This window comes from Tyto alba, unplaced genomic scaffold, assembly GCF_018691265.1.
Source record: "Tyto alba isolate M040663 unplaced genomic scaffold, T.alba_DEE_v4.0 Super-Scaffold_8, whole genome shotgun sequence".
Taxonomy (NCBI): Eukaryota; Metazoa; Chordata; class Aves; order Strigiformes; family Tytonidae; genus Tyto; species Tyto alba.
The window spans coordinates 4,897,616-4,917,710 of NW_024881329.1; the positions used below are offsets into that span (position 1 = coordinate 4,897,616).

A 20,095-nucleotide genomic window follows, 5' to 3' on the forward strand; every position below is an offset into this window, starting at 1 on the left:
AATGGCAGTTGTTTCTTCCACCATCTGACTTTTCGCATCACATCTCACATATGATTAGAGAGGTCACTGCTGGAAGATTCTCTGTTTCCTGCCATGGATACTGTAGTCTGAGTATGGGTTAGAAGGGTAGATAATACAGCAAATCATGACGTTTGAAATACCCATTTGTGGTAAATATGGTGGTACTGAGGCAGGATTGTAATTCTTTCAAGTGCTCAGTTTGAATAGGATGAACAGTCAAGTGCCAGCATGCTAAAGTTGAATTAATGTTATCAGAGGTTACTCATCATTCAAAGACACTAATTATGTATTAAGAATGAAGGTATCATGACCTGCCGTGAAATCCCTAGAGAGCTTACTATTTGAGGTAGCAAAGTATTTAAATGTTTATCATTTAGGACTTAGATTGCTTAATTATTAATTGGGAAATTCAGACTTTTTATGTCTGAGGTACTCCCAGGTAACAAAGCATGGTGCTGACTGCCCTCAGTAGCAGTAACGCCAGCAAGAAGAGATGCATGATATGGGAGTCATGTCATGTAGCTCTGATTCCCATAGAGTAGGAGGACATTCAGCACTGACTGAGGAAGTTCCAGAAGGCAACATCCAGGTGACTGATACAAAAAATTGTTGGTTTTCTTCTCAGTCTCCACTTTGGAAGTACACAACCTGTCCATGCAGCGTGGCTTGGTTACCACATCTCCACATAGAGAAACATCAAAAAATCACAGAGAGACTGCAGGGTCGAGACAAACTTCTCTCATGTGGAATGGCAACATGCAATACTGTACTGAAGAGTGTGAAAAGACCTGTAAGAAACACAGACATTATATAAAATTGCTTGTGGCAGAAGGTGGACAGTAAAAATCATCTAATGAGGCATTAAAGCTGCCTCTTCTTTTTCTTTGTTCTCATTCACTTTTTACATCAACTATTTTTAAATCTTCCAGTTCCACCTGCCCCACCTGAAATTGTCCTGGCTAGGTGCTCATCACTAAGCTGTTGATGGCTGAGGCATTAATGTTTCTCTTCTGGTGGCACAGGTATTAGGAAAAGAGCTGGCAACATTGCAACCCTTACACAAACTGTCTTCTAAAACAGTTACGTTTCTTCCGCTCTCCAGGCACGTGACCCAACAGACTGAAGAATGGCTTTACTTTTCTGTGCAATCTCTCACTCTTTTAATTCTTTAATTTCTCTCTCCCTCTGTCTGTTTTTCTTTTATCCCTCCCATAGGTTCAATCTGACTGTGAGGCTGAAGAGCCACATGGTGGTTTGTGCTGGGACAGCACCATGCATTCAAACGTTTTTCCCTGTGAGATTCTGTGTTGTGTCCTGTCAGAGGAGAAATCCTGCAGTTGGTTTTCTTGGGCATCTGGTTAAATACAGCTGCAGGATTATGGAAGCTGTAGTTGTCCTTTGGCCTTTATCACATGAGCTGTCACTTTGGATTAAAAGAAATTGACTGTTGAAGAAAACTCATGCAGTGCTTTATGTTCATCAAGTCTGGTATAACTGCTCACTCTTATGGCTGGTCTTTTTATAAGCCTCCCTGTGGCGGTAAGGTAGAGGGACTTCTGTGCACACAAGTTTGTCAGCTGCTCAATTCAGTCCTCTGCAGCTGGAGCAGCTGTGTTCAGCATACCCTAAAACATTGGGGAAACTCTCTGATTCATCATGAGAAGCAGAATTTTTCAAGCATGCAACTACATTTCGTGCTAACTGAATTGAAATCATTCTTGATTAAACCTTGAGTGACCTAGGGGAGTGACTAGGTTGCAAAGACAACACTTGAGGTCCCAACACTGTCCTTTCTGAGGTATGATTTCTATTAACATGGTTGTTGAGCTCATTTCTGTAGAGGCTAAGGTCAATTTCTGTGCTTTCCTTCTTTATAAGCCTAGACTATTCCACAAGCAGAATCAGCTCCAGTGTAGTAATGTATCTCTGTCTAATTTGTACAAGTTTATCTGTATCACACCAGCTGTTTTCCCTCAGCTTTCAAGATGATCAAGCTAATGAACTGTAGCATAAGGTTTACATGGCATCTCCCAAGCCAAGCCAACTCTATGCACTTTGCTGGGGACAAAGCCTGCTGCTGCCTTTACAGCTTGAAGAAATCTCTAGGATTGTTGTCCTTGAAACATTTTTCTGTCGGGCTGATCATGTACAAGTGGCTCCTGTAGACACAGATATCCTTTCTGTGCTCAAAGATGTAGTTTGTTTCTGTTGCCACATAAGTCAGGAAGCAGAACCTTATAGCTGCACGTTTGTCTTGGCCAGGGCTCCCACCACCACCGGTGAGGTGGCAGAAAGAAGGCATACCAGCAAGAAGGAGGGCAAGAACCATTCCCAGTCCTTATCCACAGCACCAAGCAATTTGTTTCTGAGCTGTACCAGATCATCCTTGAGAGCAGTTATGGAGAAGCCCTTTACAACACTCAAATGCAAGTTGCAGGTACGGTATAGCACAAACTTGAGCATCTCGGTTACCTCTGGGTATCAACAGGAGGTATTCCTCTGCTGACAGAAATGTCACGCAACTGTTGCATCAATACTAGAGTTGGGAAGGTTCGTTTTTTTCTTGAAAAAAACAATCCCAATCATACACACCTCTTATCCAAAAAATGTCACAGGAGAGATCCAAAATGTTATGTTTATGGTCAAGAGGAGAGACTCCCTGTTCAGAAAAGATTTTCTTACCTCTTGTCACTGTGTTTCCCAAGTCCCACCTTCACGCTAGCTCAGAGCCAGTTAGCTGAGCCAAGCAGTGAGCAGCATGGTTCAGAGCTGAGGAATAAGGAAGGTGCTGCTGGGGCTTTGCTCACTCTGTCCAGTGTGGAGGGAAAGGGTGAGGCAGTTATTGCTCCAGACATCCCCAAATGCTGCCTTGTGCTTCCTGCCATTATTTGATCAGGCAAATCCCCATAACAGCACTAACACAGCTGTCTGTCCCCTCAGCAGTCTGGTGACATCATTTACATTGCAAGTGGGTCTATGACAGCCAAGCAGAGGCAGGCTGGCTTGCTCCTTAGAGAGACTCCTATTACTAAAATGATCTGCTGGGGGTCAGGGACCTTTTCAGTGTATTTTGTACTTGTTTTCTCTTCAGAGTGCTTTTTGAAGATAACAGACTTATTTTTTCGTCAGAAGGGAGTTACATGCACAGGGAAAATTGGTTCTCAGGTTGCTCAGGGTAGAAGAAATTAAGGAAAGGAGTACTTTCTTAGATACACAAGGACTTTGGAAGGGAGGAGCTGAAGTGAAAATGTTTTGCCCCATAAAAGGACAGAGGAAGGGTCCAAAACAGAAGAAACCAATACTTAAATGTGTTCATTAATTCTTAAATTTCCCCTGACCACGTACTAATCTTGCAGCTTATTGAAGAAGTCTCAAACACTGTGACCCTAAATCATAGCTCAGATGTAGAAGATGACTGGCAGACTGATGATGGTGTCCTGAAATGTGATGTCAGAACCACCACATGGTTTACAGCATCAGAGAATGTCTACAGCAATAAGTACTCTGACACAAGCCTGCTCCCAGGGAGGAAATACTTCCGAGTCATTGCCTGCAATCACACTGGGGACACTGACCCCGTGGATTCATAGGAGCAGTGGTACATCTCCAAAGACAGAGGTAAGCACAGAAGTTCATGACAGTGCTAGAGGAACATGGCTGCAAGACTGTGGACTAAGATCAGCCTCCCTCTGTGGCCTTGGGTATATCACTAACTTCTTCCACACCTCAGGTCGCCACCCAGGGAACAGACACAAGAATACCTCCTGTCCTATCCCATCCATTTGTTGGCAACCTCTTCAGGACCAGGCTTCCTTTTATTACATGTATATGTAGCACATTGCACAGCAGTTCATACAGATGCTGTTTAAAATACAATTCAAGACAGTAGGGGCCATCTGTGTGCAGGGAGGGTGATATTATCATGTCTTGACATAACAGAAGATTGGCATTACAAGTCACTTGTATTGTAGCCTATTTCCACTCTAACTGGGATTTGTTTCCTAGATGAAAAGCAAAAAAAGTCTGTCATGTAGGAGACTGTGTGACAGTCTGTCTGGGCCAGAAGCTGTAAAAAGTCCCGCAAAGCACATTAAATTAACACTTAGAGGTCATCCCATCAGGTAAACACCTTCTCCTTTGTTCAGTCGCTCCCTGTTCGGGCCTGATCAGTAACAAAGGTGTCTCATTAGCAGTACTCCCAAACAAAACTGAACATGCTCATCAAATCAAAATGGTAAGTGATCCTTCTGCCCACTCTGGGGCAAAACAGAATGCAGTAACTCTGAATAATAAAATCCACACCAAATTTTTTTGCTTGGCCTATGGCTGTGATAATAAACCATATAGTGATATAAGCCGAACTATATATTAACGTATATTACCAGACTATGCATATATTTCTTCAGAAGCCTATGTACATGCTGCTCCGAGTATAATTTCATTAAGAGTAATGGGCAATGCATTAAAATAACAGAGTAAGTAGTACACTAAAATGAGCAATCAGATGTCAAACTGTGTATATGTATTTAACAATCAGCCTTCCTTGATCGATGTAACTAGACCATAGGTATGTTACTTTGGCTACATGTGCAGCTGAGAAAGAGCACTTCAGTTACATGACTGTAGTTGTGTTCTTGTATGGAGTAATCTAGGCCTGGATTTTACGAAGTCTGAAATAACTTCAGTAACTTCTGTGTATGTGGATGAGTATAAAAGAGTAGTAAATGGAGAAAAGTGAGGCTAGTTGTGCCTTGCAGTGCATGCCCTTGAACATTTCCCTGCTAGCAGCCTGCCTGTCTTCAGGCAGGACAGCAGGACACAAGCAGATGTGAACTGATTTCCTATTCGTCATTATACATGGCAAATCACAAGGTTTATTTGCACAGAACTGAGAGATGATAGAAAAACTCTGAAGGATAAGGAGGGGATAAGCTGTTTTCTGAGAATAAGATCTCATAAGAGAATTTTGCCATACAGTGCTACATTTAGGATCCAGGGGATTTACCTGATGAGACCCCATGCCAATGCAAAAGGAGATAATAAGGACCTCAAGAAATGTGTTTAAATACAGGCTGAAAATGGAATATTTACAGTGGACACTGGTGATTAAATTGTACATGCAGCTCCCCTTGATTCCCCCCGAGCATTCTGTAGACTATTAATGCCTCAGAGCAACACCAGCAGAACAATATCCCTTCCTTTATAAGATCACCTGCCTTGGTTTATAATTGAGTATAATTTAATCATGCATTTCTAAAGTGCCTTGGGAGCTAAATATCCAAAAGCACTTAACAATTTAATGGCATTAGTGAGAGAAGGCATCAATATATCCCAATGGAACAAAAACCTGAGACCTTATTTACACAACAAGAAACTAATTAATTGCTTGCTTACAGTTGCATAGCAGATTAATGGGAGAATTAGATTTCTGATTCCTTCCTCTCTTGCTTTTCAGTTTGTATTTGTTTACATGTTGAGATAGGTATGCTGGTCAGATGCTGAGTGTAATGTGGTGTATTGTTCATTCTTCCTCCTCCCTGAGTTTTCCCTGGTGGGAAAGGCAGCCCAGGTCATGAAATGTCATTCCCAAGCTCTTTGCATTGTACTCGTGCACAGGAAGACTCTCTGTCGTGATGGTGCTGGCTCTGTGTTTGTGTGTGCAACAGCACAGTGCAGAGCAGCCCGGAGCGACTGTCTTCATCAGAGTGTTTGGACTTCAAGACAAGTGTCCCAGGAAGGCCTGTGCTTCCCATTTCATCGCCCCACTGAAGAACCACAGCATGAGTCATGGCAGTGACTGTGCCTCAAGCTGTGCTTTCATCAGCAGCCTCCACCCAACAGTGAACCTGTGGAAGGGCGATATTAGCATCACATCCCAGTCTTAAGTGGTGGTTCAACTCCACAAGTAGCACCTGTCTGCTTACTATCCCTACAACTTGCAGCTGCAAGCTGATCATCTGTGGTCAGTCAGATTTGCAGCCACTGTTGGAGGTGATTCGGTCCAGGTTGTGTAACCACAGATATCATGTCTGAGTATAGTTCATGCCTTGTTATTTTCCAGGGCAAGTGCACTTACTGGGATTGGCACTGTGGATCACACTTCTCTGGGCCAGTTTGGCTCTCATCCTTGTCCACAGAGACTGCTCAGTCTGTAGGTACTGCAGCTGGAGCTGCAAGGGCCACATTGTAAGAACTTACCTTCATATCCAAAAATTAGCCTGACTTTGTCTTCCTCTGAAGTCACCAAGACCTGTCTTCAGCTGCTTGAAGGCATTATTGGGTCCTTAAAATGGCATATTTTGGCTAGCAGGTCTTGTGAACTTCCTAGATGGATCAAAAGCAAATATGGCCATTTCTCAGTCTGTACCCAGGCCTACCCTGCACCTCTGGCATACTTAGCACCTCCAAGCAGTCAGCTGATGTATTCTGACAACAGCTTTCGTGCTTTTTTTGCAGATACCGCAGACACTGCATGGGGTAAATCTGTTCTCCTCCTTTGTGAAATGGCAGGATTTTGCCAACATTGTATGAAAGCTAGTAAAAAATGCCAAGACACTAAAAGGAAGAAAATCAGACATTTCATATCCCCCTCTCCCTTCCCTGTTTTTTTCCATGCTGGAAGATCCCACCTGGTGAAGCTTTAAATCAGGTTGTAACACACAGCTTGGTTCCAGCTGGCTCAAATTGGTCCTGTGAGACTGAGCACTCCCAGGTGCATGGGTTGAGGTTTTACTAACAGTAACCCACTACCCACACGTGGTTTCCCCATGTCACCATGCCCAAACTTGGAGCTTGCAGAGTGATCTTACAATATGTACAGCAGTGCCTTGAAACAGCTGTGTCCTGTGCATTTCACCAGCCCCTGGTAAGCTCACACTGCTTATGATTAACTAGAGAGCCTTCAAGGTTAAGCATTTGAGAGCAAGCATTTGCCATCCTTTTGTCTGTCATGACCTTGAAGTATGGTTCCTCCATTCTCCCTTTCTAGAGCAGGGCCCTGGTGCTTCCGGCCCTGTTGGCGTTCTCTCAAATGGAACAGGCACAGCTTGAAATGAAACTGATACAGCACCAATAACGAGGGACTATATTTGGAAAGATCTTTTAAGGTTATTTTTGTCTCTGATCATTGCTTCTGGACAGCCTGCTGCCAACTGCTGAGCCACCCCCCTACACCCCACCCCTGCCTTTGGGTCTCTCTGCTAATGCAGAAGTAGTGGGTCAAGGAGGCCAAGGATGTGCACACCCATTTTCTGCTCTGATTTTCAAGCAATCTCATCTGTCTTTGAGTGTAGGATGCTTGCAACATTTCTTTCACCAAAGCCAGCCCCTGAAAGCAATTCTTTCAGGGAGGCAGGCAGGCCCGGGCCTGAGGGCCACGAGGACGGCTCTCTGTCCCCCCAGAGATCCGATCACTGACCTGCTGCCTTCCCACACACAGCGCGTCGCAGAGAGGGCTGCTACAATACGAACGTACTTCTTCAAAGTTATTCAAAGCAGAGCTGGCTGAGGACCCAGGCTTCTGAAAGCACTGCGTGGTTGAGGTGCTAATTTATATTCAGGTTCCTTAATGGGAGCCTATTTCTGAGGCTCCTCCTTACCTAGACCTGGGCAGTCTCTTGGGGGTGGGGGAGCAGGAGTCAGACTGTAAAACTGACTTTAGGGGATAGGGAATTCACGTCAAATTGAGCTTAACTGCAGGTTTATTTTGCATCTCAGGAGCGATATTCTTGGCTGATTTTAGTTCAGGAAGAATGGGAAGTTACTGCCTGCAGTCAGACACTGTAGGCCAGAGGACACTGTACTGCATATGAAAGCACTTTTTTAGGCCAGGAGCTCCTTCAGACCAGGGCTTGGAAGACTTTCTTTAGGGATGTACTTTAGAGACTCTCAATAGTTTTTATTTGGTGACAGGCTGTCCTAAGGGAAGACAGTAAGGAGTGATCTAAGGGATGAGCAAATCTTGTGATTTGAATAGCTGTGCAGGAGTCTCAGTTGCTGATTTCTGTGCTGATTCCATGGGAGCTAAACCTCTGTTTCTCAAATACCTGTTTCCACTCCTCTAAATGTATTGTGGCAGGTTGGCCCTGGCTGAACACCAAGTGCCCACCAAAGCTGCTCTATCACTCTCCTCCTCGGTTGGACAGGGGAGAAAAAAATTAACTAAAGTCTCATGGGTTGAGATAAGGACAGGGAGAGATCATTCACCAATTATGTCACGGGCAAAATAGACTTGACTTGGAGAAATTAACTTAATGTATTACCAATCAAATCAGAGTATGATAATGAGAAATAAAATCAAATCTTAAAACACATTCCCCACACCCCTTCCTTCTTCCCAGGCTTAACTTTACCCCCACTTTTCTCTACCTCCTCCCCCACAGCAGCACAGGAGGATGGGGATGGGGGCTGCAGTCAGTTCATCACCCGTTGTCTCTGCTGCTCCTTCCTCCTCAGGGGGAGGACTCCTCACACTCTTGCCCTGCTCCAGCGTGGGCTCCCTCCCACAGGAGACAGCTCTCCACGCACTTCTCCCATGTGAGTCCTTCCCACGGGGCTGCAGCTCTTCAGGAACAGGCTGCTCCAGTGTGGGTTCCCCATGGGGTCACAGACTCCTTTGCCCTGCTCTGGCGTGGGGTTCTCCCTGGGCTGCAGGTGGAGATCTGCTCCCCCATGGACCTCCCTGGGTGCAGGGCACAGCCTGCCTCCCCACGGTCCTCACCACGGGCTGCAGGGGAATCTGCTCCGGTGCCTGGAGCACCTCCTGCCCCTTCTTCTCCACTGACCTGGGTGTCTGCAGAGTTGTTGCTCTCACATATTCTCACTCCTCTCTCTGGCTGCAGTTGCCCAGTAACTTTTTCCCCTCCTTACACACGTTATCCCAGAGGCGCTACCACCGTCGCTGACGGGCTCGGCCTCGGCCAGCGGTGGGTCCCTCTTGGAGCCGGCTGGCATCGGCTCTATGGGACATGGGGGAAGCTTCCAGCAGCTTCTCACAGAAACCATCCCTGCAGCCCCCTGCTACCAAAGCCTTGCTACGCAAACCCAATACAGGTATGCTCTTCTATCTCTCTTCTTTAAGGAAGGACACTTGCATTCTTGTACTTAGCCATGTTAACAGTTTTAGCCTTTATCTTAATATTTGCAAAAACAAATAGGGCATTGTTCCAGCTCTGTGACACACAGCAACATCTTTCCTGCTGTAGCTCAGAAGGGGTGAATCTCCCTTAGGCTGGAAGATGGCGCATTGCAGCAAACACAAAGCCTATTAGACCCAAAGTGACTTATTCAGAACAGTGATGAACTGAGCAAGGGGAAATGAGAATGAAAACGAGAACTCCCTAAAGTTGAACTGTTCACTTCCTATGAAAACTGTGACCAGACAACTTTATCATTTATGCAGTGGAAAGCTTTATAAAGCTTTTTAACCAGAACTTTGAGAGACTTGCACTCAAAACATAGGGTTGGTTGCAGTAATTATGGCACTTACTTTTTTTTTTAATTTCTTTCTTAAGAAAAAAATGATAAAAGCATCCTGGACACAGTGACAGAAAGTTTGCAGAAGTCAAAACTCAAGATGTAGTTAGTGGAACTAGATCTGCCTCATCCAGCATGCAGAACAGCATTGCTGTGGCCGTGTACTTTGTCTGTTTGCGTGGCTCAGAATGCAACTGCCCTTGGCTTCTGTAGTGGTCGGTTAAACCAAGTGGCTGAGCGGGGCTTCCTCAGCAGGGACATTACTGATGTTTCTGTCTTCCTTCCCTCTGAGTGGTTTTGGACAGCAGGGTACATGTCAGAGGTGATATTTCTAATGCCATCTGCTAATGTATCTTAATGGTAATAAAAGGAGTCCAAGACTGCAGTTCTCTCTCTTACATATCAGGTTGCTTCCACACTGATCAATGAGAATCCTGCTTCTGACATCAGGAGGAGATGAGCTCTGTCTCCGTGTCCCCAGATAGCCCAGCAGGACCTCCATGATGATCAACGCTTCATTATGTCAGCTTGTGTATAAACATAGAGTAAGTCATAAATCTGAAGTACTTCAGTCCTTGCAATACCAAGAAAGTAAATACAGTCTGCAGCTTTGCAAATGAGGGAGTCACTTTGTGAAAGAGCTGGCCATAGAAGGTAAAACTGGAGATCCAGAAGGGTCCAGGAACTTCACTGCTCATGACCAAGACTAGATAAGGAATTACAGAATATCTGAACCATGGAAGGATCAACAGATTGACAGATAGATAAATATGCACACATACGCATTGGTGCTGGTTATTTTAATTTAGAGTGAATTCTTCCAGGAGCCAGCTGTGGAACAAAAGCATAACAGTGGCCAGCCACAGACACACACTCAGTCTGAGAATATTTTGCCACCTTTGTTCCAGCTGTAGCTAGGAAGGAGGTGTGAGGAAACAGGATACTCCTCCCAACAGGCCTTAGTTTTTTAAAGGAATTGTAAAAGACCAAATTAAACAAAGAGGGAAGAAGCACCCACTTTTTCCTGCCGTTAACCCTTTTAGGCTGCTTTGAAAAGAATTTGGTAGTAGTTCTGCCTGGTACTGATTCTTTCTCACATCAGGAACCACTCCACTTCAGAAGGGGAGTATGAAGGCGTCTCTGTTAAGCCTGTGAGCATATCCATTTAATAGACTGGGAGCAATTACACACTCTGTGTTTCTATCCTATAAATCCTTGAAACCTGTTCCACTGGTGACACATGGCCTGGTTCAGGATTAATGAAAAGAAGTATCTGTGCCACTTCATCAAACAGCTGAAGAAACTGGTATTAGAGCTCCAACCAGAGCAAAATGTCCATACTATCCTACCTTTTCCTCCTGGAAATTTTTCTGCGGTGGGGGTGGAGAGGCACTTGGCCATTTGTCTGGGACTTCTGGGCAGCGAGCAGCCTTCCCAGAGCAATCCTTTGCAAGGAGCTGCCTTCTCCTTGGAAGGGTGGACAAATGGCCATTGTATGTGGGACTGGCGGTAGCAGCGAGGGGCGAGCGTGCTCCTGGGCTCGCATCCCAGGGCACCCGGGATGTGCTGTAACAGGAGCCAGGTGCCGTCATCGCGGTGGCGCCTGGTCACTTTGTGTTGGACGGGCTCTGTGGGGTGCAGGTGGCTGCGTTTCAGGGTTCCCCAGACAGGAGTAGTGCAGCCAGCTGTGGCAGTGTCAGGCAGCTTCAGTGGGGCGCTGGGTAGCTCCAGGGCAGAGCCACACGGCTGATGGGCATAACAGTGGCACAAAACTGCCTGCCACAGAGGTCCAGCTGGCTCTATACTCCATGCCGAAACTGTCACAGGAACAGAAAACGAGCAAGAAGACATTGTATCTGCACAGTAAAAATACCCAGTAAATTAATATTTTTAATTGCTGTTACACACCGAAGAAATGAGGAAAAAAAGTACATTCCAAACATAGAATTAAAATAGTAAAATCAGCATAAAAATATGTTAAGAAAAGATCCCAGATCAAGTGGCCATACTGCATGTGGTGACCTTTACAATCACGGCAGAGGAAGTAAGTGCTAGTGACTTTCAGACGTGGCAAAATGCTTGACTCCCCAGGGGAGAGCAGCTGCTTCATTCAGATCTTTCAGTGCACTCTGCCCGGAATGCGTGGAGGGGCTGGAGCGAGAGGCTCGCGCGGGTACAAGACACAAAGATTGGTGTTCAGGACAGACCAGCCAGCCTGCAGTCTCAGCCAGGCAGAACTACTGCTTACACAATGGTATTTGCTTTTTCCTTCCTTGTTTGGTTGGTTCGTTTGGGGTTTCTTGGGATTTTTATTTAACAAAGCATCCAGTTCTGCTGGCCTGACCCTGCCCGCACTGTAGGCTCCGAGGTGGATTAGGAGCAAGGCCTGCTCCAGCAGGAGCCTGCACATGCGAGGTCCAGATACGTGTGTCTGTGCTGATTCAGCACTGTCACCCAACAGGCTGGCTTTGCTTTCTTGCTTTTTAGCTGTCAGGAAAAGTTTACTTCCCGATGCTCTGTCTTTTGACTGATCCGAATCGGCCCAGTCGTGCTCCCACTGCAGCCTCAGTGGCTTGGCCCCAGCACCCCTCTTATATGAGACTGGCCTTGTGCCTCGGCCTCACTGCTGAGCTGTCACACCACTCCAGTAGCTCATCCTACAGCAGCATAGTGTCACCACAGAAACAATACAAGCCACAGAAGTTTTGGCAATCCTGCCAACTGGCCACCTTTTTTCATTTGTAGTCTATCTAGAGTTGTACATTTTTATTCTTTACAATAAGAGCAAAAATAAAATAACATTAAGAAAATTTCCTCCAAACTAAGAAAACTAAAACCCATCAAACATTTTAAAGAAACCATAAAAATTTGCATTGTGTTTGCTTCTGAGTTCATATTAAGATAAGATTTTACTGCAGCTGCTTCAGAATTATGGTCCATTTCACATGTTCACAGCTCACCTTCCTTGGTGTGTAATTCCTTGCCTTCATTTGTGTTTGTACAGCAGCTAGTTCTACCAGAACTAAGTAGTTTCTAGCTGTGGTCCAGATTTGAAATCAGTGAACCATGTCATTTTTATACTACTTGAGAACATGGTGATGGTTCAGAGCTGTATTTCTAGATGAACTTTTGTTCTGGGCCCTAGGACTGGTAGTACAAGCACATCCTTTGCTACAGAACCTGCTATTTCTTTGATTCGGGTAAAAAGGAAGTAATTCAAGAAGGAAGTGCCAACCTTATTGATTCCATCAAGGCCTTCCCTCTCTGTTGATTTTAAAGCCAGTAAAACTTACAATCACAAAAATTGAACATCCCTTTGCAAGTTGTCTCATGAAACCTAGCTGACCTTCTGCAGAATGAAGGTTGAATAGAATGACTTCATTTTCTGTTCCAGTCTTTTCAACAGCCATAGCAGGCTGTGAGAGCACTGTGTTTTGGCTGGATTAGGTTTATTCTAGCTAACAGTCAGGGATAAGACCAGACTGCAAAATTTGGATACAAGGTTCATGTCTAAGAATTTGGTTGAGGCTTTTAGAAGAACTAAAGACCATTTGCAAAACTGAAATTCACAAAACTGAAGTTCAGACTTTTAAGCTAAACCCTCCTCAGAGTTCAAGTGCAGCTGAGCCTATCCTGTTAACCAGTACAAATAAATATTTTACATTTGCTTTCCATCTGATGCAAATTGAAAAGGCAGTCACACATTCCATGCTTTAAGAGAAGTCCTGCAGATCCCTAAAAGCATTTCAACCCTAAGGTAGGATAATTCTTGGGACTTATATAGCACTTTACATCTTCAAAGCGCTGTATGAACATTAATCCTCACAGCTTCTTTGTGAGGTAGGTAAGTGTTAATATCCTCATTTTAGAAATGGGGTGAGGGTGTGGTCCCCTGCCATTGTAACCTGGCATAGCACTGGCCCTCATACACATGTGCCTTTTCGCACCAGATGAGGACCTGGCCCCAGAAAATTTAAGTAACTTGACTTACCCAAGGCCACAAAAGGAGCAAGCATGGATAAAAGGCAGGAGAAGTACCCAGGAGGACTTCTGGCATGAGAAGTTGGCAACTCCCCGTCCTCTTCCAGGAATGCAGTTATGATGCCTCTGCTTAAAAGAGCCCCTGTATGCATCCAGAAACCAAGCAAAGAGAAAGAGGCACCTGCCACTGAGCTTTACAGCTGCTGTTTGCTTTGATCTGCTTCTTCCAGAACAGCTCCCAAAATTACCATGATAGCAAGCTGAAAACATACAGGTGTTATGTCAAACTACGGGACTGGAAAACTTTGAAAAGCCACTAAAAATTCTGCAAAGTTTGTCCTGGGACTTTTATATCCTTGTGTAAAAATATATCTATTTCCTCCACTGATTACAGCATGAAACCTTCAGCAATCTGCTTAAAAGCCATGTTAGAGTAATTCTTAAACCAACCAGTCTTAAAGTTGCCTCATTATGGAGTAAGAAGCCAAGCATTAAGCACAAGCACATTTTTCTTGGTAGAGTAGGAGTAAAGCTGTTATAACCCTCTGGATTTGGTCTTCTCAACCCACCATTTCTACACCAGCTCCACCCTGCTGACATCAGTGTGACTGGCACAGCCCAGAAGCATCACTAGCATTTAAAAAACAGTTTCAATTAGCATTGCTGCTTTGACTTCATTGGGAGTTCTGTGTGAGGAGGATCTATCTACAGAAAGAGATACGAGGCTGAAAGAAATGTGCTGCATCTTTTGTATGTCCAAATAAGGAGCCGAAGGATCTCCAAGAGGGCGATAACCACAGAAAGGAAAGAGAGCAAAAGTAATTGGACCATGTGTTTAACCTCAAGTAATCATAGACAGGAATTGTGTTTGAACACAGCAGTGTGAAAAGAAAGCCTCTGTACTTAGCAAGCAAAGGAGCTGATACCGCTGGGGTGCTTCATTCCCTCTGTAATGTCCCTGGGCCAAAGACCAGGTGCTTCTCAAAGACTACCCCTGAAAAGGAGAAGAATGGATCAAACCTCGCAGTTTTACAGTGCAGAGAGAACAGTAAGGTCCACAAAGGCAGTGCCACAGACAGTCACGTCACTCCCACTTCTTGTTTACTCCCTTTCAAAGTGAAGATTGCCCTCGCTGGGGTAGAGGGTACAGTTGTAATCCCAATAAAAGGTATTTATTAGACTGTCAGCAACTGATTAGTGTTTCTCAGGGTTTATGAAACTCAAAATTGTGTCAAATCAGTGTCCACAGCAGCTGATCTCTTCCCAGCAGGAAAGAGCCTCCAGGAAAATGGTCTCGTTCAAGTAATATGGATTAAAAGGAGAAATGCAGAGCAGGAGAGAGATTTTGAAAAGTCAGAGCCTTCACTGGTGAACCTCTGAGCCAGCCAGGGCTCTCCCTGACTTTGTGTGCTGAGCGCTCTGCCTCATGCTCCTGGGAAGGCTGAAGCCGTTGCAGCACTGGGACAGAGCCAGCGTGGCTGGCAGGACGTGTCCCAGCGAGGGAGCAACAGCCCACTTGGGCTGCAGCTGATTCTGCTGGCCGGGCTAGAGCCACCCAGAGAGCTCTGCCACCAGAAACTGCACCTCTGATGGCCAGCTGAGAGGACAGGCCTCCTAATAACACTTCAAAGATCCTTTTCTGCAAGTATCCGGTGGCTGATGGTGGAGCAGGGTAACAGAGCAAGCCAAGATGAAAAAGGATGCAGAAAAGCAACTTGGCCATCTTCGGGAAGTTGAAGACTATTCATTTCTAGAGGGGAAAAAAAAAGCTAATCGAAATACTGACTTTTAAATAAAGCTTACTTTATCACACGTGCATTTTCCTCAAAGCAAGGGGAAGCTCAGGGTGTGGGAGGCTTCTCTGAAGAACTGCCAGCTAAGGACTGAATGTGCTGGACTGACTCCCTTTACAAGGAGATGTAAATCAGACTGAAATGTGCTGTTTTCTCACATGCTGAGAGGATACGGGGTTCACCCCAAGTGCTTAGATTTCCTCTTAGCTGGGTCAGTCTGTTGCAGGAAGAGATTTGCAAACAGTCAAGCTGAGTAACAGCAGGTGACATCCGCAGAGAGTTACACTGCAGGGTTCAGGCTGCGGCCAGGAGATAAGCGGTGCTGATGAATGAAGATGTTTATGGCTCTAAATCCCCTTAGCAGTTTACTCCAGGCAGGCCCCAGTGAATGAATACTGACAATATTACACAACAGCATGAAAGGGAAGACATTACACAGGGCTGGGCTATTTACAATGCTTTCCCTCTCAATAATGCAGCTGACCTTTCTGATCTCTGAAAAGCAGCAGATGACTCCACAGGGTCAGGATGGTTAACCTAGATTTTTGTAATACTGGCTGAATTTGCACTAATGCAGAAGTTGTGGGGAGGCAATGCCTGTTCCCCACCCAGTCCCACCACGCGAGGCCGGGGAGAAGCAGGAGACCCACTTAGCACCTCTCAACACCAAGGGAAAAGCTAGCAGGGTTGGTAGGGTTTCCTCAGCTGCCCCCGACCCTGCCACACTCCTCACAAAGAGGAATTCCTCCCCAACTGCCAGGGACTCAGTGCCTGGCTTTTGCCTAGAATGGTCTGGGCACGCTAGGTATGGAGAGCGTGGTGGTGATTTTCAGCTGGTCTGAAGGACTGCCCCTCCTGCCCACATGAGCGCACGTGCAAGGGGCTGTTGGGATGCACGTGGATTCAAGCTGTGCAGTCTGCTCTGGCTGTTCCCATTTGGCTGCAGGTTTGAAGAGGTGCAGGAACCCTCAGCAAGCTTCCTTTGCACACCTGAGCGCACTCATGTCTTATAATAAGCCACTGGGGGAGCATCTCAGCCCATGAGAGTGGCCCTAGGATGGACAGAAGGGAAAAGCACATTCACGATAGTTTCAGACAGAAACAGAGCTTGCTGCTAGATATCCTAAATAAGAGGAAAAAACATACATATGATCACAAATGATTAAAAATCGGAGCAACCTCATCCTGTATCTTTTAAAGACAGTCTGAAGTCAGAAGGAATCTTGCTTCAGCAGATGGGCAGAAAAACCAACCAAAGAATTTGGATCAGAATTAAACACGCTTTCCCAGCACTGGTGGCACATTCTCACTGCGTCCATGTGGGTCTGAGAAGGAAGCAGCAGACACTGTGAACGCACAAGACAGTGCTTTTCAGGAAGCTCTGCTGAAAAGGGTCTTTCCAAAAACAAGTGGTGCAAAGCTGATTTTGTACAACCAGCTGGCAAAACACAAGAATCTACATCCAAAATAAGAGCCTTGACCACAGGAAATGCTCACACGAAGATCTGAGAGATACTGCAAGCAGCAGTACTGTAAAGCTTAATGAGTATATGGAATATTATTTGTTAGGATGCTGGGGAAGAAAGGCATAAAGGTTAGATCCCTGTCTGATGTACTAAGGACAATTAGGGCATATATTAGTAAAATATATGCTTAAAGTTCTGTTGTAAAAATCACAAGTTCCTCATGTGCCCATTACATTTCAGCTGTCACTGGTGGCTGCAGACACTGTGTACCTGCGCACTCAAGGCGTGGGGAACGTGCTGGCCTGGCTACCTGGGTGTCCATGAAATCCCACCAATCTCCTCGTTCTGCCACACACGGCAACGCTGACTTGCACCTACAGGCTTACCCTGGAGCAGTGATCAAAGCACACAGCACTGCACGTCAGCGCACGCCTTGCTCTGTGCTCTCTGCTTGGTGTTTTGCTTTCGTTCTGGTTCTGCTGGGGGCTGCCCCACATGCTGCCGTTGGCTCCAAAGCTCAGCCCTCATCTGGATATCTTGTTTTAACTCTACCTCCAGGCTTCCTTTCAGCAGAGGCAATAGTTCCAGTTTGAGTACTGAGTTTATAATGCACAAAAAGAGACAAACGTCAGTTAAATTCATTTTTACCTATGACTTTAGCAGAGATCTGTGCCTGACTCCCTACTATTGAAAGCAAGTCTTTTAGCACAGTGCATGGCCAAACCTCATTTCCATCAACCCTCCTCTTCCCAGACATTCAGCATCAGTTTCAAGACTAACAAGTAGAATGCAGTAGTACAGCACTTCCAAGAAAGAAGAGTTGAATGAGCTACTGCAGGGACAGTCTAAGCTTTCTGATGTGGACTCCACACTGAAGTAAGCTGTATTCAGAGAAAGCCATTGAAAAAAAAAAAAGCCCCACAGATAATGCTTCAAAGAAGCAAAATCAATATCACCAATGTGCCTAGAGAAATGGAGATCTCTCTCAGGGGTGAATGCAGCTACAGCACCTGAGATATAACCCAAGTTGTTCACAGACTATTAGCACTCCATCTAGCTCCTCTTTCTGAAGTCTTCTTCATCTCTGCTCTCTACAGCTGACAGTGCAATAAGCATTTGGGCTGCATAGTAGGTAGCCATGATGATGAAGCGCGAGTAGGGCACGGGAAAGCAGAACTTGTTAAGTGCAATGGTCAGATCCGACACCATGAACAGCATCGCGCCGATGCAGGCCGAGAGCTTGGTCCACGTCCAGAGGTCGTTGCACAGCTGCATGCCGGCGACCGCTCGCCAGCCCATGAAGCCAATCAAGGCGATGTAGACGGCTACCAGGTAGGTGAATGGGCCTGAGAGGTAGGAGTACAGGAAGGCATAACAGGAACTGGAAACAAGGCCCATCAACAAGCCGGCTTTGAGGTCCAAAGGCTTCATGCCGAAGGCTGAAGAGTACAGGATGTGTGTGATGGCGAACATCAGCAGACCTGGAAAGAGGCATTGACACAGCAAGTGTGACCTTTCATCAGTGACTGGCAGTTGGTAGCGGAAGAAAACATGTAGTTATACTGGGTTTTAAATATATGGCAATAAGCACCGATGTCCTTGCAGTGTTACACCCCTTAACACTTTCAGTGGGAACCATACTGACCACTTGGGATAAAAATCTGTGCATAGGAGATCAGCCTTAGCACCCAGCTCCCGCCCTAAGAAAAAGCCCCAGCACATCTACAGCTGCAGCCAAGTACAACTCCGTGGTGCTACAAGCCTCTTTGCTTGTGAACTGAGCTGCTGCAGAAGGAACAAAGCTTGTTTTTCAGGTGTTTCTTCCTCCCCTGCTTTGGTCGGAAGGGTGGGGGCAAGGCAGACCAAAGATCATCCTCTCTAACTATCCAAGGTGTTTTACTCATAGGTCACGTGTGGAACAGGAAGGCTGGAATCAGAGCAGTGTAGGAACAAAATGTGAAAAAAGATGCCAATCCCTCCAAACCCAGACACAAAGCCTGACCGTATTTAGCCACAAACCCGAAGATACTCAGCGACTAAATCTGGCTTCTACTCCATCTCTGCCCATAGCTAGGAGGAGAAACTGAAGCTGGAAAGAAGCAGCTGGCATATTTCAGGCACTGCACCAATATGATCTGCCAACAATTTTATGGCTATCTGCAAGATTCAGATGAACCTTATCTGGAATCAATCAGTAAAAATAAAATGCCAGCTTCCCTTTGAAGTGTAATACCCCTAAGAAATGCCAGATGTGGGTGTTGGAAGGTCCAGCCCATGTGTTACTCACTTGCAACTAATCCATTTGCCAAAAAATGTCACAATGTATTGGTACAGCTGCTGAGTACTAGCTGTCATGCCAGTCATAGATAATGGGCCCCAAACTGAGTCCAGCTCCTCTGGTCCTCCAGCTCCAGCCCCACACATGGTGCAGCTGCAGGCTGTCCCACTTTACCCTGGCAGGGTTGTTAGAGTAGCTGAAAGTTTTCATGCAGCTCTGAAGCATGAAATGGAGAAAAGGATCTGGGAAGCTGAGTCCTCCAGCAGGGCACTTGTTTACGTTTAAAGCATGACGCTGTGGTGTAAAGGGCAGTCACTAAAACCTGCTGCTGGCAGACATTTCTTCATCCTAATAGCCTTGGTGTTGCGGTAGCTCAAAGAAGGGGAAGTGTCTCCCTGCCTTTGACATCCACTGAATCCTCAGCCACGGTGGGATGAGAAGGGAACCTGCAGGAGGGATGGGACTGGTGGGGACCTGGTCAGAAAGGTGAGGCCAGACAAAATGGACAGTGTGAAGGGGAAGGAAGGTAAGTGCAAAGGAGGGCAACAAGAATTCGATGTTTGACAGAGCTATTACACATCATGGGCACAGCCCTGAGGAAACCAAGGAGGGATTTAGGACAAGAGCTGTTTATAGTGTAATAGCGCAGGAAGGGTTTGAGCCCTGGGGCCAGTAAGAAGGAGGGTACTTTGCCCTAGCAGTGAGAAGTGGTTTTTACTTCAGTGGCATTATATAGAGAGTTCTGGGATGGGGAGCTGAAGAATGTGTTGTCCTTCATGCAGGCAGCTGGCAAGGAGGAGGAGGAGGAGGAGGAGGAGAGGACAGGATGCAGCAACCAAGCAGAAGCCCACAAACACAGGTGGAGTTTTGTGATACGTGGTGAGGCTGGTCATAAACAAGGGAGTCAGCTCCCACGCTTGCTCATTCAACACCCACAAATCAAGTCAGGAACTGGGGAAACCTGTGATGGCTGCACAGAGATAGGGGTGCATTTCTCTTGCATTTCTCAGCCTTTGGCTTCGTCCTCCCAACCACATCAGGCAAATCAGTCCTTCTCTTCCCTATCCACTTCCTTCCTCCAG

At 45.9% G+C, this 20,095-nt stretch overlaps 2 protein-coding genes across 2 annotated transcripts in view; one reads left to right on the top strand and one right to left on the bottom strand.

Annotated features, from left to right (window-relative positions):
• The window catches only part of IGSF22 (immunoglobulin superfamily member 22), a 26,513-nt gene extending 13,844 nt beyond the window's left edge, over nucleotides 1–12,669 (top strand). The window contains 8 exon segments of the mRNA XM_042784878.1: nucleotides 951–984; nucleotides 1,237–1,302; nucleotides 2,270–2,356; nucleotides 2,358–2,463; nucleotides 3,378–3,639; nucleotides 5,638–5,903; nucleotides 5,905–5,983; nucleotides 9,534–12,669. Of these exon segments, the coding sequence (XP_042640812.1) occupies nucleotides 951–984; nucleotides 1,237–1,302; nucleotides 2,270–2,356; nucleotides 2,358–2,463; nucleotides 3,378–3,639; nucleotides 5,638–5,903; nucleotides 5,905–5,983; nucleotides 9,534–9,601 (968 nt within the window). The 3' untranslated portion in view covers nucleotides 9,602–12,669.
• The window catches only part of TMEM86A (transmembrane protein 86A), a 29,520-nt gene continuing 20,773 nt past the window's right edge, over nucleotides 11,349–20,095 (bottom strand). The window contains exon 3 of the mRNA XM_032984914.2: nucleotides 11,349–18,216. Coding sequence (XP_032840805.1) covers nucleotides 17,789–18,216 — 428 coding nt within the window. The 3' untranslated portion in view covers nucleotides 11,349–17,788. The remainder of the gene's footprint in view (nucleotides 18,217–20,095) is intronic.